This window comes from Chiloscyllium plagiosum, unplaced genomic scaffold (genome assembly GCF_037043375.1).
Source record: "Chiloscyllium plagiosum isolate Xiang-an unplaced genomic scaffold, Cpla_swu_hap1 HiC_scaffold_3, whole genome shotgun sequence".
NCBI classification, from domain to species: Eukaryota; Metazoa; Chordata; class Chondrichthyes; order Orectolobiformes; family Hemiscylliidae; genus Chiloscyllium; species Chiloscyllium plagiosum.
In genome coordinates this window covers 122,568,770-122,586,350 of record NW_028270141.1, presented here as the reverse complement: position 1 = coordinate 122,586,350, position 17,581 = coordinate 122,568,770, and the positions used below count along the sequence as shown (strand labels likewise).

General features: G+C 41.8%; 1 protein-coding gene across 7 annotated transcripts in view; it reads left to right on the top strand.

Annotated features, from left to right (window-relative positions):
* Window positions 1-17,581, top strand: part of cdk19 (cyclin dependent kinase 19) — a 388,472-nt gene that overhangs the window by 136,214 nt on the left and 234,677 nt on the right. For all 7 annotated transcript variants that reach the window (XR_015754380.1, XR_015754379.1, XR_015754381.1 and 4 more), the window contains 2 exons: window positions 8,718-8,796; window positions 15,447-15,695. Coding sequence is in view for 4 of the 7 variants with exons in the window: in XM_087983083.1 (XP_087839209.1) it covers window positions 8,718-8,796; window positions 15,447-15,695 (328 nt within the window). In the remaining 3 variants the exon portion in view is untranslated. The remainder of the gene's footprint in view (window positions 1-8,717; window positions 8,797-15,446; window positions 15,696-17,581) is intronic.

The window sequence follows — 17,581 nt, the reverse complement described above, 5'->3', positions numbered from 1 at the left end:
TTCCAGCCTTGGGTAACTGTCTGTGTGGAGTTTGCACATTCTCCCCCCTGTCTGTGTGGGTTTCCTCACACAGTCCAAAGATGTGCAGGTTAGGTGAATTGGCCATGCTAAATTGCCTGTAGTGTTAGGTGCATTAGTCAGGGGTAAATGTAGGGGAATGGGTCTGGGTGGGTTGCTCTTCGGTTGACTTGTTGGGCTGAAGGGCCTGTTTCCACACTGTAGGGAATCTAATCTAATCATACCAGCTTTGAATTTTGTCAGGGGCATCTGATCTGTACTTCACCATTTATATGTTTCAGACATGGTAGAGAGTGATGTAAAAAAGAGAGTTGCATTTCAGATTAGGGAGAATATCACAGCTGTACTAAGGAAGGACACCTTGGAGAGCTTATCCAGTGAGGCCATAGAGGGAGGTCTCCGAAATAGGAAGGATGCAATCACTGTGATGGGATTTACTACAGGCCTCCGAACAGCCAGCAGGTGATAGAGGAACAGATATGATGACAGATGATGAAAAATGTAAAAGCAACAGGTCTGTTGAGGTGAGTGATTTTAACTTTCCCTATTTTACTGGAACTTCCTTAGTGCCAGGGGCTTGGATTGGGGAAATTTGTTAGGTGCTTCTAGGAGGGTTTCTTGAAGTAATATGTAAATAGTCAATGAGAGAAGGAGCTATACTAGACTTGGTATTGGGGTATGAGCCTGGCCATGTGATCGAAGTTTCACTGGGAGAACATTTTGGGAACAGTGACCATAATTCTGTAAGTTTAAATTTACCTATGGATAAGGATAAGAGTAGTCCTCTGGTGAAAGTACTAAATTGGAGGGGAAGGCAACATGATCAAGCAGAAATGGAGGAATGTAGATTTGAGGCAGCTGTTGGAGGGTAAATCTGCTTCTGCCATGTGGGAATCTTTTAAAGGCCAGTTGATCAGAGTTCAGAGCCAGCATGTTCCTGTGAAAGTGAAGGATAAGTACGTGAAGATTTTGGAACCTTGATGACAAAAGAAATTGTGAGCTTTAGTAAAAGAGAAAAGAAATGAGGCATATGTAAGGTTTAGGGAACTGAAGAGAGAGACAGTCCTCAAAGAATAGGAAGAAAGCAGGAAGGAATGTAAATAAAGAGTTAGGAGGTTGACAGGGGCCATGAAATGGTCTTGGCAAACAGGATTAAGAAAAATCCTGGGGAGTTTTATACATGTATATGGGAGAGAGGGTAGCTAAGGAAAGGGGAGAGAGATGGTGGAAGTGGGTGAGGATTTCAACGAATATTTTTGCATCAATATTAACAAAGGAGAAGGAAATAGTAGATGGTGAGTTTAGAGAGGGTTATTTTGATATTAGTCATAGTCATAGAGATGTACAGCATGGAAACAGACCCTTCGGTCCAACCTGTCCATACCGACCAGATATCCCAACCCAATCTAGTCCCACCTGCCAGCACCCGGCCCATATCCCTCCAAACCCTTCCTATTCATATACCCATCCAAATGCCTCTTAAATGTTGCAATTGTACCAGCCTCCACCACATCCTCTGGAAGTTCATTCCATACACATACCACCCTCTGCGTGAAAAAGTTGCCCCTTAGGTCTCTTTTATATCTTTCCCCTCTCACCCTAAACTAATGCCCTCTAGTTCTGGACTCCCCAACCCCAGGGAAAAGACTTTGTCTATTTATCCTATCCATGCCCCTCATAATTTTGTAAACCTCTATAAGGTCACCCCTCAGCCTCCGACGCTGCAGGGAAAACAGCCCCAGCCTGTTCATCCTCTTCCTATAGCTCAAATCCTCCAACCCTGGCAACATCCTTGTAAATCTTTTCTGAACCCTTTCAAGTTTCACAGGATCTTTCCGATAGGAAGGAGACCAGAATTGCAAGCAATATTCCAACAGTGGCCTAACCAATATCCTGTACAGACGCAACATGACCTCCCAACTCCTGTACTCAATACCCTGACCAATAAAGGAAAGCATACCAAACACCTTCTTCACTATCCTATCTACCTGCGACTCCACTTTCAAGGAACTATGAACCTGCACTCCAAGGTAGCACTTTGTTCAGCAACACTCCCTAGGACCTTACCATTAAGTGTATAAGTCCTGCTAAGATTTGCTTTCCCAAAATGCAGCACCTCGCATTTATCTGAATTAAACTCCATCTGCCACTTCTCAGCCCATTGGCCCATCTGGTCCAAATCCTGTTATAATCTGAGGTAACCCTCTTCGCTGTCCACTACACCTCCAATTTTGGTGTCATCTGCAAACTTACTAACTATAAAACTGGTGTCGGGTGTTTTGAGAAGCTTTAATGTGGACAAGGGCCCAGGACGTGATGGGATCTATCCCAGAATACTGAGAGGCAAGGGAAGAAATTGCTGGAGCGTTATACAAGGCCTTCATAAATTTCTGACTGGATAGCCAGTGGTGTTCGTTTGTTTTAAGAAGGATAACAGGGATAATCCAGGAGATTGCAGGCTAGTGATCCTTATGACAGTGGTAGGGAAATTATTGGACAAAATTCTTAGGGACAGGATTTACTCACATTTGGAAAAATATGGAGTTATTAGCAATAGGCAGTATGGCTTTTTAGTGGGGAAGGTCATGTCTCTCAAACGTCATTGACCTAAGTGACAAAGATGATTGAGGGCAGGGCGATGGATATTGTCTACATGGACTTTAGAAAGGCTTTTGACAAAGTCCCTTTAGCAGGATGATACAGAAGGTGAAGTCACACAAGATCTGCAGTGAGCTGGTAAGATGGATACAGAACTTGCTTGGTCATAGAAGACAGATTAGCAGTGGAAGAGTGATTTTCTGATCGGAGATCTGTGACCAGTGGAGATATGCAGGGATCAGTGCTAGGAGTCCTGAGGATACAGCATGATATAGATAGACTACAGACCTGGGCGGAGAAATGGCAGATGGAGTTTAATCTGGACAAATGCGAGATGATGCATTTTGGAATGTCTAATGCAGGGGGGAAGTATATAGTAAATGAAAGAACCCAGAGAAGCATTAACATACAGAGAGATGTAGGCATACAAGTCCACATTTCCCTGAAAATGACAACCCAAGTGGATAAACTGGTCAACAGGTGTATGGTGCGCTTGCCCTCATCGGTTGGGACATCAAGCACAAAAATTGGAAAGTCATGTTACGGCTGTTCAGCCACATTTGAAATATTGTGTATAGTTCTGGTCGCCACACTACCAGAGGATGTGGAGTCTTTGGAGAGCGTATTAGCCATGAGGAGATACACCTGATTTGTTTCACTTGTACTTCAGAGGCTGAGGGATGACCTGATAGTAGTTCACAAAATTATGAAATGAGTAGAAAGAATGGATAGTCAAAGCCTTTTTCCCAGGGTAGAAATATCAGTTATTGGAGGAGGTAGGTTTAAGGTAAAATAGGGTGCATTTAAAGCAGATGTGAAAGACAGATGTTTTACACAGAGGGTGGTAAGTGTCTGGAATACACTGCCAGAGGAAGTGGTAGAAGCAGATGTAACAGCAGTTTTTAAGAGGCATCTTGACAGATACATGACTAGGCAAGGAATAGAGCGGTATAAACTGTGTAGTGGCAAAAAGATCTTAGTTCATAAAGGCATCATTGTGTCATCACAGTCTTGGCAGGCCAAAGGTCTTGTTTCTGTGCTGTACTGTTCTTTGTTTTTTGTTCATTGTGTAGGAGACTGAGCGGCGATCTTATAGAAGTGTATAAGATGCAAGGTTTGTGAAGGTTTGTAACTCAGGTTGAGGTTTAGGGTGTATGTTTGCTCGCTGAGCTGTAGGTTTGATATCCAGATGCTTCATTACCTGGCTAGGTAACATCATCAGTGGCGACCTCCAAGTGAAGCGAAGCTGTTGTCTCCTGCTTTCTATTTATATCTTTCTCCTGGGTGGGGTTCCTGGGGTTTGTGGTAATATCATTTCCTGTTCATTTTCTGAGGGGTTGATAGATGGCATCTAGATCTATGTCCTTGTTTATGGCGTTGTGGTTGGAGTGCCAGGCCTCTAGGAATTCTCTGGCATGTCTTTGCTTAGCCTATCCCAGGATAGATGTGTTGTCCCAGTCGAAATGGTGTTTTTTTTCATCCATGTGTAGGGCTATGAGGGAGAGGGGGTCGTGTCTTTTTGTGGCTAGCTGGTGTTCATGTATCCTGGTGGCTAACTTTCTTCCTGTTTGTCCTACGTAGTGTTTGTGGTAGTCCTTGCATGGAATTTTATAGATGACGTTGGTTTTGTCCATGAGTTGTACTGGGTCTTGATGTTGCGCCGACCTGTCAGATCAATCTGAAGCCCATCTAACCTACACTATTCCATGTATATCCGTAGGCTTGTCCAATGACGACTTAAATGTACTTTAGATTAGATTAGATTAGATTAGATTAGATTACTTATAGTGCGGAAACAGGCCCTTTGGCCCAACAAGTCCACACCGCCCCGCCGAAGCGCAACCCACCCATACCCCTACATTTACCCCTTACCTAACACAACGGGCAATTTAGCATGGCCAATTCACCTGACCTGCACATCTTTGGACTGTGGGAGGAAACCGGAGCACCCGGAGGAAACCCACGCAGACACGGGGAGAAAGTGCAAACTCCACATAGTCAGTCGCCTGAGGCGGGAATTGAACTCTGGTCTCTGGCGCTATGAAGCAGCAGTGCTAACCACTGTGCCACCGTGCCGCCCTTACTTAAAGTTGGCGAATCTACTACCGTTGCAGGTAAAGCATTCCATAGGTAAAAACAATGACTGCAGATGCTGGAAACCAGAGTCTAGATTAGAGTGGTGCTGGAAAAGCACAGCAGTTCAAGTAGCATCTGAGGAGCAGTAAAATTGCAGTTTCAGGCAAAAGCTCTTCATCAGGAATGCAGGCAGAGAGCCTGCAGGGTGGAGAGATAAGTGAGAGGAGGGTGGGGTGAGGAGAAAGTAGCATAGAGTAAAATAGGTGAGTGGGGGAGGGGATGAAGGTGGTAGGTCAGAGAGGAGGGTGGAGTGGATAGGTGGAAAAGAAGATAGGCAGGTAGGACAAGTCATGGGGACAGTGCTGAGTTGGAAGTTTGGAACTGGGGTGAGGTGGGGGAAGGGGAAATGAGGAAACTGGTGAAGTCCACATTGATGCCCTGGGGTTGAAGTGTTCCGAGGCGGAAGATGAGGCGTTCTTCCTCCAGGCGAGTGGTGGTGAGAGAACGGTGGTGAAGGAGGCCCAGGACCTCCATGTCCTCGGCAGAGTGGGAGGGGGAGTTGAAATGTTGGGCCACAGGGCGGTGGGGTTGATTGGTGTGGGTGTCTCGGAGATGTTCCCTAAAGCGCTCTGCTAGGAGGCGTCCAATCTCCCCAATATAGAGGAGACCGCATCGGGAGCAATGGATACAATAAATGATATTGGTGGGTGTACAGGTAAAACTTTGATGGAAGTGGAAGGCTCCTTTAGGGCCTTAGATGGAAGTGAGGGGTGAGGTGTGGGCGCAGGTTTTGCAATTCCTGCGGTGGCAGGGGAAGGTGCCAGGACGGGAGGGTGGGTTGTAGGGAGGCGTGGACCTGACCAGGTAGTCACAGAAATCCATACCCTTACTGTCTCTGTGCTGTAGGACTCTATGACTCTATGACAATGCTAATACTGACGGTGAGTTATTTGCTCTGTCTGTGGAATGTGTAGTGAATAAGCATTTTCAAATGGAAACCCTGGGCAACTGACTGTAAGACAATGTAGGTTCATGCTTCCAAAAGCATGCAATAGTTGATCCTTCAGTAAATGTTCATTACCTGTTCCTATAAACATTAGGATTGCTGTAAGTTAAAAATCTCACAACACCAGGTTATAGTTCAACAAATTTATTTGAAAGCACAAGCTTTCAAAGTGCTGTTCCTTAACTGATGAAGAAAAAGCTTGTACTTTCAAATAAGTCTGTTGGACTATAACCTGGTGTTGTGTGATTTTTAACTTTGTCTACCCCAGTCCAACACCAGCACTTCCACATTATTGTATGCTATAGATCACAAATACTCACTTTTAAAAATTTTAGGAGAATATCAAATAGCAACATGTCAGTAAATATGCGAAATTGTTTGTAATAGCTTTGTGTCAAGATTGAGTAAAATTAATGTTTAACCCCCGTGGTTTAGTAATCCCAGTTGATGTGAAGGACATTTTCTCCCCAATTTTTCATTTTATTGCACAGAAAGGAATTTTTATTAAGAGAATGGGAAAATAGTAGAGATTAATACAGGAGTTAAAAGCAAATAATTGTGTTACACAAATGTGATGTTGGGTATTTATACCGTTTTCCAATGCCTTTTTGAGGTTATCCACTGAGTAATCCTACTGAAAATTTAGTGTCAGTTCTAGTTTCCAGGCCTTTGTTCATCTGAGTCATTGGTTGCAGTTTTAACTCTCTACTGGAGTCCCGGGTCAAGGTCGGGAACTTCTTAAATGTTTTTTATTTTTGGAAAGTTAATGTGTTTGGTCATTGAGTAAGAAAAGGATTGTCTATCCTATCGCTTACTTGTCCTTATCATTGAGTAGCCTGCTGACACTGGCTGTAACAAGAATAATAATCATTTAGGTGAAGTGCTGGAAGGAAACCAGCACCTATGCAATTATACACCAACAGGAGGCCACCATCATCAGAAAAGGCATGGCGAGAAAGCTGGTGATGGGTAATGTAGGGAATAAAACTGACAATTCTGATTCTTAAAGTAGAGATTCCTCGCCAATCCACAAATGTAGTCAAACAAGTTCCAGAACTCTTCAATAAAATGGGACATTCCCAAATATTTCTTGTAAATCTGGTGGCTACTGTTGGGAGTGTTTGGATAGCCTTTGAATTTATATAGATAAATTATTGTGTAGGAAGACGTTTCCATCACTCTGTGAAAAGAAATGCTGTCTGGCATCTAACCTGGCTGAATGATTATGTAACTTATCTCAGGGACCTCCATGATCTGTCAGACTGAAATAATGTACTCTTTCATTATTTTATATGATAATAAATTTACTTGAATTTGTTGTTTTCCTAGAATAAACAGCCAATCATAACAACTAACAGTGTGTAAACTGGATATAAACCTAGAGGCTCTCCACTTAACACTTTCTATATTTCTTATTCCGATACTCTTGTAGAATAACCAAGGTCTTATTTAAAGCCAGCAAAATGTTGATGTTTTGTGTTTGTTTATACTTGCAAAGCAATCTACCACTATGTTTTGCCATAGATTTGTAGCACTGGTCAATATTAGAAAGATGTCAGCTATGTGGCAGACAATAACATCATTCTACTTTCTTCCTACTCTTATCTCACTCTCACAACTTCTCCCACTTGAGTGCTAATGGAATGGTCCTGCTCCTTGGATGCTGTCTGACCGGCTGTGCTTTTCCAGCACCACTCTAATCCAGACTCTGGTTTCTAGCATCTGCAGTCCTCGTTTTTACCTGGTAGGGACACCTACCCACCCCCTTGGTATATATTACCAGTGGCAGAGTAGATAATGCGGTGTTTGTGTAAATTGAAGCCCTTGAGTCACCAAGACGTGGGCAGTTAAGGACCTCCCACGCCACTATTTGCTTGGGCCTTCCTGACTGGTTGCAGTGAGGCTTCTCCTTTAACTTGAAGTATGACCTTGAGCATCACGACTTGCAGGGGTTGACCACAATCCAGCGGTAGCCACTGCTGAGCAGTGCTCCTGGGACTAGAGAGCTGATAACCATCTGATTGGCTAGTAGCTCACTGAGGTGGGACATTTCCCTCTTGGGAACTGAAATCCCAGCTTCAGGCAACTAACTGCTTAGAAACTATAAAATCTAGCCATGACTTTCTGGAATGGTAGAGGCAGGCCTTTTCCCAGTTTTCAGCTGTTGAGCTACACCATCACCTCTGCAAATAATTGAATCCATAATTTCTGTTATGTCTATATTATTTCTGTAACCCAGGCTGCCTTCTGTTCCTCATGTAGGAAATACTTGACCTCTACTTGAGATCTCCTTGCTCCCAAAAATTCCCTATTAATAGCACAGCTAGAGATTTAGACAACTGAAAATGAAAAGATGATTTAATGTTATCAACAATGAAATATAGTCAGTCTTCATTACAATAGCTTTTGCTAAGGCTGCGCGTGTTCATTCCATCAAAGTTTAAAGTTAAAAATCACACAACACCAGGTTATAGTCCAACAGGTTTAATTGGAAGCACACTAGCTTTCGGAGCGACGCTCCTTCATCAGGTGATTGTCACCTGATGAATCACCTGATGAATGAGCGACGCTCCGAAAGCTAGTGTGCTTCCAATTAAACCTGTTGGACTATAACCTGGTGTTGTGTGATTTTTAACTTTGTACACCCCAGTCCAACACCGGCATCTCCAAATCATCAAAGTTTAAAGCTTTGTTCTGATTATAGTGTAGTTGAAAATAGGCTAAGATTGCATTTTTTATGTGACAGTGATAAAGTTCAGAGTATCTTGGATTTAAGATACATTATTGTGCCTTTTTCACTTTCATTTATCTTAACATCATTATTATTGTTATATTGATAGTGCATAGCAATGTCTGTAACTGTGTAGTGCAACAGGTAGTTAAAGTGACGTGGTTACAGATATTTGAATATGTTGTTTAATAGGTATTTTATGTCTATATTTGCATTTTAAATAACAGTGATTTATATTTTTTTGCTTTCCTTTCCCTTGCAAACTTACAATTTTTAAAAAAACTTTAGTGTCTTTGCAGGTTGCCAGATTCCATATCCTAAGCGGGAATTTCTAAACGAAGATGAGCCAGAAGAGAAAGGTGAAAAGGTAAGAGAGAAAGCAACACATAGAATTTGTAGATTCATCCATATTTGAACTCAGCCAACATGTTTATCCTTTTCATGCGTGTTTCAGTTGATCTCATTTTTATTTATCTAGATTTCCAAAAAGTCTTTGATAAGGTTCCACATTGCACACACTATAGAAGGTCAGAGTCATGGATAGTCAGGGGATAATTGGTAGAATGGATAGTTAGCTGACTACAAGTTACAAAACAGCAAGTGAGGTAATCAGTAGAGATTCAGAGAGACAGAAGTGGACAAGTGGGGCCTTAAGACCAGAACATTTGGAAGTAGAGCTAGGTCATTCAGCCCATTGAGTCTGCTCCATAATTCAATGAGATCATGGCTGATCTGATCAGTCTCAGCTCTACTTTCTTTTCTCCATTGCTGTTAATTACTTGCCTGATTAAAGATCAGTTTCTCAGCCTTGGACATACTTAATCACGATCTAGCCTCGATAATTCTCTGTGGTAAAGAATTCCATGGATTGACTATCCTTAAAGAAAAGGATAGTCCGTCTTAAATGGACAACCCTTTATTCTGAAATTACATCCTCTAATCCAGACTGTTTTACAAGAGAAAACAGCCTCTCCATATCTCCCTGTCAAGCCCCCAAATGATCTTATATGTTTTAAAAGGCTTCCTCTTATGGGGCTCCACAAGGATCAATAGTGGGACAACTGATTTTCATGATTGCTGTTGACACAACAAGCTTTAGATTCAAAAACACACTTTCTAAATTTTCAGACAGCAGTTTGAGAGGGATAGTCACACTGTGGAGCACTGCAACCAATAACAAGAACAGAATAGCATATTAAGAGGAGAGACTGGGGAGGAGAGACTGGGGAGGAGAGACTGGGGAGGAGAGAGTGGGGAGGAGAGAAGTGGGGAGGAGAGATATTAAGAACTATGGAATATTATATTTCCATAAGGTAAGGAAGTCACATTTAACTTGGAAAAGCAAGAATCTAAAAAAGAGCAATGGAATCTGTAAGTACAAATATACACTAAGATCTACAATGACGCTTAGTAAGGCCATAAAAAAAGCATTCGTAAGTATTTCTCATGAGATAGAAATTAAAATTGGAGACATTATGCTAAACTTCTATATTGACTCTTGGTAAGGCTTCACTCAGTACAGTTCTGGCCATCAGTTTTGGAAGGCTATTTAAAACTGGATAAGTTGCAAAGAATAAATAAGCGAATAATATACCATTATTAAATTGTACCTATCAGAAAAATAAATTGATCAGTTCGGGTCTGTCTTTTGAAAAGAAAAGGCTCAGAATAGACCGCATAGAATAGAGGGTTTTAATGTTATTGGGGAGACAGGACGTTTACTTACAGAATGCTTCACAGAACATCTCTGGGACACAACCCCACCGCTCCATGGCCGAACACTTTAACTCCCCCTCCCACAACCCCAGGACATGCAGGTCCTTGGCCTCCTCCATTGCCAAACACTTACCACCCAACACCTGGAGGAAGAACGCCTCTTGCTCAGCCTTGGGACCCTCTGACCACATGGGATCAATATGGATTTCACCAGTTTCCTCATTTCCCTTCCCCCCACCGTATCCCAGATCCAACCTTCTAACTCGGCACCGTCCTCTTGACGTTTCCTACCTGTCCATCTTCCTTCCCATCTATCCGCTCTACCGTCCTCTCTGACCTATCACCTTCACTCCTACCTTCATCCAACTATCGCACTCTTATCTACCTTCACCCCGAACCCACCCCTCTTCCAGTTATCTCTCAGCTCCCTTGACCCACAAGCCTCGTTCCTGATGAAGGGCATATGCTCGAAATGTTGATTCTGCTGTGCATCGGATGCTGCCTGACTGGCTGTACATTTCCAGCACTACAGTCTCGACTCTGATCCCCAGCATCTGCAGTCCTCACTTATAGAGTCATAGAGATGTACAGCATGGAAACAGACCCTTTGGTCCAACCCATCCATGCCGACCAGATATCCCAACCCAATCTAGTCCCACCTGCCAGCACCCGACCCGTATCCCTCCAAACCCTTCCTATTCATATTCCCATCCAAATGCCTTTTAAATGTTACAATTGTACCAGTCTCCACCACATCCTCTGGCAGCTCATTCCATACACGTACCACCCTCTACGTGAAACAGTTGCCCCTTAGGTCTCGTTTATATCTTTCCCCTCTCACCCTAAACTGATGCCCTCTAGTTCTGGACTCCGCAACCCCAGGGAAAAAACTTTGCCTATTTATCCTATCCATGCCCCTCATAATTTTGTAAACCTCTATAAGGTCACCCCTCAGCCCCCGACACTCCAGGGAAAACAGCCCCAGCCTGTTCAGCCTCTCCTTATAGCTCGAGTCCTCCAACCCTGGCAACATCCTTGTAAATCTTTTCTGAACCCTTTCAAGTTTCTTTCCAGGATCTTTCCGATAGGAAGGAGACCAGAATTGCAAGCAATATTCCAACAGTGGCCTAACCAATGTCCTGTACAGCCGTAACATGACCTCCCAACTCCTGTACTCAATACTCTGACCAATAAAGGAAAGCATACCAAACGCCGCCTTCACTATCCTATCTACCTGCGACTCCACTTTCAAGGAGCTATGAACCTGCACTTCACTGTCTTTGTTCAGCAACACTCCCTAGGGCCTTACCATTAAGTGTATAAGTCCTGCTAAGATTTGCTTTCCCAAAATGCAGCACCTCACATTTATCTGAATTAAACTCCATCTGCCACTTCTCAGCCCATTGGCCCATCTGATCAAGATCCCGTTGTTATCTGAGATAACCTTCTTCGCTGTCCATCACATCTCCAATTTTAGTGTCATCTGCAAACTTACTAACCATACCTCTTATGCTCACATCCATAAATGATGAAAAGTAGAGGACCCAGCACTGATCCTTGTGGCACCCCACTGGTCACAGGCCTCCAGTCCAAAAAACAACCCTCCACCACCACCTTTTGAGCCAGTTCTGTATCCAAATGGCTAGTTCTCCCTGTATTCCGTGAGGTCTAACCTTGCTAACCAGTCTCCCATGGGGAACCTTGTCGAATGCCTTACTGAAGTCCATATAGATCATGTCTACTGCTCTGCCCTCATCAATCCTTTTTGTTACTTCTTCAAAAAATCCAATCAAGTTTATGAGACATGATTTCCCATGCACAAAGCCATGTTGACTATCCCTAATCAGTCCTTGCATTTCCAAATACATGTACATCCTGTCCCTCAGGAATCCCTCCAATAACTTGCCCACCACTGACATCAGGCTCACCGGTCTATAGTTCCCTGGCTTATCCTTACCACCCTTCTTAAAAAGTGGCACCACGTTAGCCAACCTCCAGTCTTCCAGCACCTCATCTGTGACTATGGATGATACAAATATCTCAGCAAGAGGCCCGGCAATCTCTTCTGTAGCTTCCCACAGACTTCTAGGGTACACTTGATCAAGTTCTGGTGATTTATCCACCTTTCTGCGTTTGAACTCATCCAGCACTTCCTCCTCTGTAATATGGACATTTTTCAAGGTGTCACCATTTATTTCCCTACATTCTATATCTTCCATATCCTTTTCTACAGTAAATACTGATGCAAAGTACTCATTTAGTATCTCCCCCATTTTCTGTGGCTCCACACAAAGGTGCCTTGCTGAGCTTTGAGGGCCCCTATTCACTCCCTAGTTACCCTTTTGTCCTTAATGTATTTGTAAAAACCCTTTGGATTCTCCTTAATTCTATTTGCCAAAGCTATCTCATGTCTCCTTTTTGCCCTCCTGACTTCCCTCCTAAGTATACTCATACTGCCTTTATACTCTTCTAAGCATTCACTCGATCTATCCTGTCTATACCTGACATAGGCTTCCTTCTTTTTCTTAACCAAACCCTCAATTCCTCTAATCATCCAGCATTCCCTATACCAACCAGCCTTCCCTTTTACCCTGACAGGAATATCCTTTCTCTGGATTCTCGTTATCTCATTTCTGAAGGCTTCCCATTTTCAAGCTGCCCCTTTACCTGCGAACATCTGCCCCCAATCAGCTTTTGAAAGTTCTTGCCTAATACCGTCAAAATTGGTCTTTCTCCAATTTAGAACTTCAACTTTTAGGTCTAGTCTATCCTTTTTCATCACTATTTTGAAACTCATATACAATTATTGTCATTGGTCCCAAAGTGCTCCCCCACTAACTGTCAGTCACTCGCCCTGCCTTATTTCCCAAGAGTAGGTCAAATTTTGCACCTTCTCTAGTAGGTACATCCACAAAATGGATCAGAAAATTGTCTTATACACACTTAACAAATTCCTCTCCATCTAAACCCTTAATACTATGACAGTCCCAGTCTATGTTTGGAAAGTTAAAATCCCCTACCATAACCACCCTATTATTCTTACAGATTGCTGAGATCTCCTTACAAGTTTGTTTCTCAATTTTCCTCTGATTTCCCTCAATTTCAACTTCCTCCCAGTTTTAAAATTATGGTGGGCTTTGATAGAGTAAATGTGAAATGATTGGGCTGAATCTTCCGTTTTGTTGGCCAGGTCTGTGTTGCATAAAGCTTTTTGGAGGACGTTTTGCCATGAGACTTAGCAAATTGGCCTTATTAAATACCCAAGATGCCCTTACGGCGTCTGATGTCTGAGTTCCACTTCATGTTACCATTCACCTTTCCTGGAACAATTCCCTACCAGCGATATCTCAAACTTCACTGGCATCCCTTATCTCTGCACCATCCTTGAAAGTGCAGGACTTTTAACTCAAAAAGTGAACATTTGGATGTATATAAGCCATTATTATAAGATGATTTGACTAAAGGAATAGCAAAGCATCCCTTCAATTGTATCGAAGTTTGATTAGACCACAGTTGGAGTACTGCATGTAGTTTTGATCCCTTGTCTTAAGACGAATGTTATTGCCATAGAGGGAGTGTAACGAAGGCACACCAAACTTGTTCCTGAAATGGAATAACTATCCTATAAAGAGAGTAGGCATAAACTTAGGAGATGGGATGTAATGTGGGAAAATATGAGGCTATGCCCTGTGGCAGGAAGAATAGAAGAGCTGTAATTATTTAAATGAAGGAAGACTGTAGAATGCTACATTACAGAGGGCTTTGGGAATCCTTGTGCATAAATGACACAAAGCTTGCAGAATTGAGAAGAATGAGAGGCAACTTTATTAAAACATAAAGGACTTTTAGAGCAGAGTAGAGGAGCTGAATGGTCTACTTCTACATCTTACAGTTTAATAGGCAATAAGTTGGGAAGAGAACATAATGAGTCTGCAAAGGGATATGTGGATGGCCAAAATATTGGCAGATGGAGTGTAATATTGGAAAAGGCAAACTTGTCCACCTTGGCAGGAAAACTAGAAAAGCAGTATATTATTTAAATTGGGAGAAATTTATATGTCCTGGTATATGAATCATAAAATGTTACTATCCAAATGCAGCGAGTGATTAGGAAGAAAAATGGAATGTTGTTTATTGCAAGGGGAACAGAGCATACACAAGTGTTTTATTGCTGCAGGATAGGGTATTTGCATTCACTTCCAGAGTACTGTGTACAGTTTTATTTTCCTTGTTTAAGAGGGAATCACTGCAGAGAGGTTTTTCAACTGATTCCTGGAATGAGGTTGGTCACCCTGATGGTCCTGTATCCTTTGGAGTTTAGAAGAATGAGAAGAGATCTTCGTGAAACATACAAGATCCTGAGGGGTCTTGTCAGGGTGGATGCTGAAAAGAAGTTTCACCTCAATGGCGAGACTAGAACTAGGGGACACTTAAAATAAGCATTATCCCATTTAAGACCAATGTGATGAGAATTTTTTCACTTAGATGATTGAGAGTCTGTTGAATGCTGTTCTCTACAGAGCAGTGGACCCAGGGATGTTAAATATTTTAAAGGCAGGAGTAAATGGACCCTTGAAGTAAAACAATGTTGGGCGTAAACAGGAGGTAGAGTTGAGGTCACAGCTACATCAGCCAAGATCTTGTTAGTTGGCACAGCAGGCTCAAGGGGCTGAATAGCCTGCTCTCTGCCCTTAATTCTTCTGTAACCTGTGTAATTAGAGGATATTTAAGTGTATAGCCCTTTTAGCATGAGCCATAATGTATTCAGGCATAGAAACGATACATGGTCTGTAAGAGCGAGAAAAATGGTGATGCCCAACATCCGTATGCCCAGCTTCCTTCGACCTTTTATTGCAAGTATGCTTTATGACCCAATTTCATTATTTCAGATACAATTATGCAAAAAAATTACTAGCAAATATCCAACTGAAATTTAGTATGACAGTGGGAGAACAGCTAAAAACGAAGAATGAGGAAACAAAATACTTTCTAAAAGAACTAGCTATATTCCCATTAGAAAAGATGATACAGAATACCAGTAATGCTAAGAGATGCAAAATTTGAATGGATAACTGTTTTAATCAATTGTTTTCTGCCAAAATATTGATGCATTGCTATATTAGGATGTTGGTGAGCTTATATGTAATTTTACCAAGCAACATTTACTTTGACTTTAAAGTTCTCGGTCTGTTGTTTTTTTAGATGCTTATGAACTTGAAATAATGTGCATACATTATCAGAGTTATGAGAACGTTAGGGTCCTAAAAGGAATAATTACACTTTACATTATCTTGACTACAGAATCAACAGCAAACCCAGCAACATCAGCAGCAGACAGGACAGAATCAACAGCAGCAAGCACCCCAACAACAAAACAGCACACAGACAAATGGGACAGCTGCTGGAGGAGGAGGTGGTGGAGGAGCACCGGGTGGAGGCCTACAGCATAACCAGGACAGCAGTCTCAATCAGGGACCTCCAAACAAGAAACCTCGCATAGGCACATCAGCTACAACCTCTGGTGGCTCTGCCATGCCAACTGATTACCAGGTATTGTGATTTTGGTGATTGCTTTTCATTAATGCAGCTGGGATCCCTATTCTCACAGTATCGAAACATCTAATCTTTTTGAAAAAGTTAAGGTATAGTAATTATTTATAAGCAAGAAAACCTCCTGCTATAAACCTAGCAATGGATAATAAGTTCACCAGCATTAATAATAATTAATAAGAACAGTATTCAACAATGATGTTGTGATGTAAGGTATGATCATTTATTTTTGAATTTGGATTTTGAACGAATGGTCTATGGGTTTTGATCTGTGAGTATGAGGGTGGGTTTAATAATTAACTTGTCAGTCTTTCTGGAGCCATGATTTTATTAAATGATCATAAGTGTTACGGCACAGAAGAAAGCTGTTCAGCCATCATGCCTGCACTGGCTCAATGAACGGGCATCATTACCTAGTGCCAATTTCCTGCTATTTTCCCCATATTCTTGCACACTATTTTTATCCAAGCAATCATTCAATGCCCCCTTGATTGTCTCAATTGAACTTGCCTCCATCACACTTATACACAGTGTATTCCATGCCCTAACTATTCAATATGTCAAATAGTTTTTCCTCACTTCACCCCTGCTGCTTTTGCAGATCACTTTAAATCTATGCCTTTTGTACCTGTTTCCTTTCTGAGCAGGAATAATTTCTCCCCATCTACTGCATCCAACCCATTCATGGAAACCTCTATCATATATCCTCTTTGCTTCCTTCTCTCTAAGGAGAACAGTCCCACCTTCTTCAATCTGTCCTCAGAGCTGAAGTTCCTTATTTCTGGAACTACTTCTACACTCTGTTCAATGCATTCACCTCCTATAATGCCCAGATCTGTACACACATCTAGAATGAGAGAGAGAGAGCTACTGGAGTGGTAATGGAAATTTGTTTGCAATGTGAGTTTTATGATAGGACAGAATAAACATTGAAAAGCATTAGCTTTATTTTACATTAGAAGAATTTTGTTTTGCTTCAGGGAAGAACCCATCGAAACCATTTTAGCATCAGTTCACAGAAGTCCTGGTTGAAGTTTGATATAAGAACAGTTTCTCCTGAAGGAAGGAGATAGTTCAGTACTGTAGGAAAATAGTGCAGGGCTTGGTACCTCAATACCACATTTTAAGGGTTGTAGTTTGAAAGTTTCAGACCAGAAGTATTTGGTTAGATCTCTGAAAGGGTTATTTGAAACTCTCGATAGTAGTCATGATTTGGAGATGCCGGTGTTGGACTGGGGTGTACAAAGTTAAAAATCACACAACTCCAGGTTATAGTCCAACAGGTTTAAATGGAAGCACACTAGCATTCGGAGCACCGCTCCTTCATCAGGTGGTTGTGGAGGACACAACTGCCTGATGAAGGAGCAGCGCTCTGAAAGCTAGTGCTTCCAATTAAACCTGTTGGACTATAATCTGGTGTTGTGTGATTTTTAACTTATTTGAAACTGAGAGAGTCTAAGCTGAAAACTGTGAATAAACAAGGAAGACACTATCAAAATCAGAAATTGAAAGAAATAGTTAAGTCAAACCTATAGATTTAGTAGAAAAGATTAATGTCTGATATTTGCGCACAATGAAGTGATGTTGGGATATAGGAATTGTATTTTTAGGATCTTGCTAATTGTGTTTTCTGTAAGTAGCGTGGATTTTTATTCTATTTTCTTCATTTCCTTTGTTAGTAAAATTTGATTTTTATTATTAAGACCAAAACCTTGGCAATGTATCAAGCCAGATTTCAATCTGGAATAATCTGTCTTGTCCAGTAATGGTGTCAACTAGGATAGTTACGATACCAAGCAAATTTTTAACCCTTTACTCCCTGTTAAAGAAAGTAAGAATGACTTCAGAGTATAGAAAGAACAGGGGAGTGACATGAAAAAGGAAAT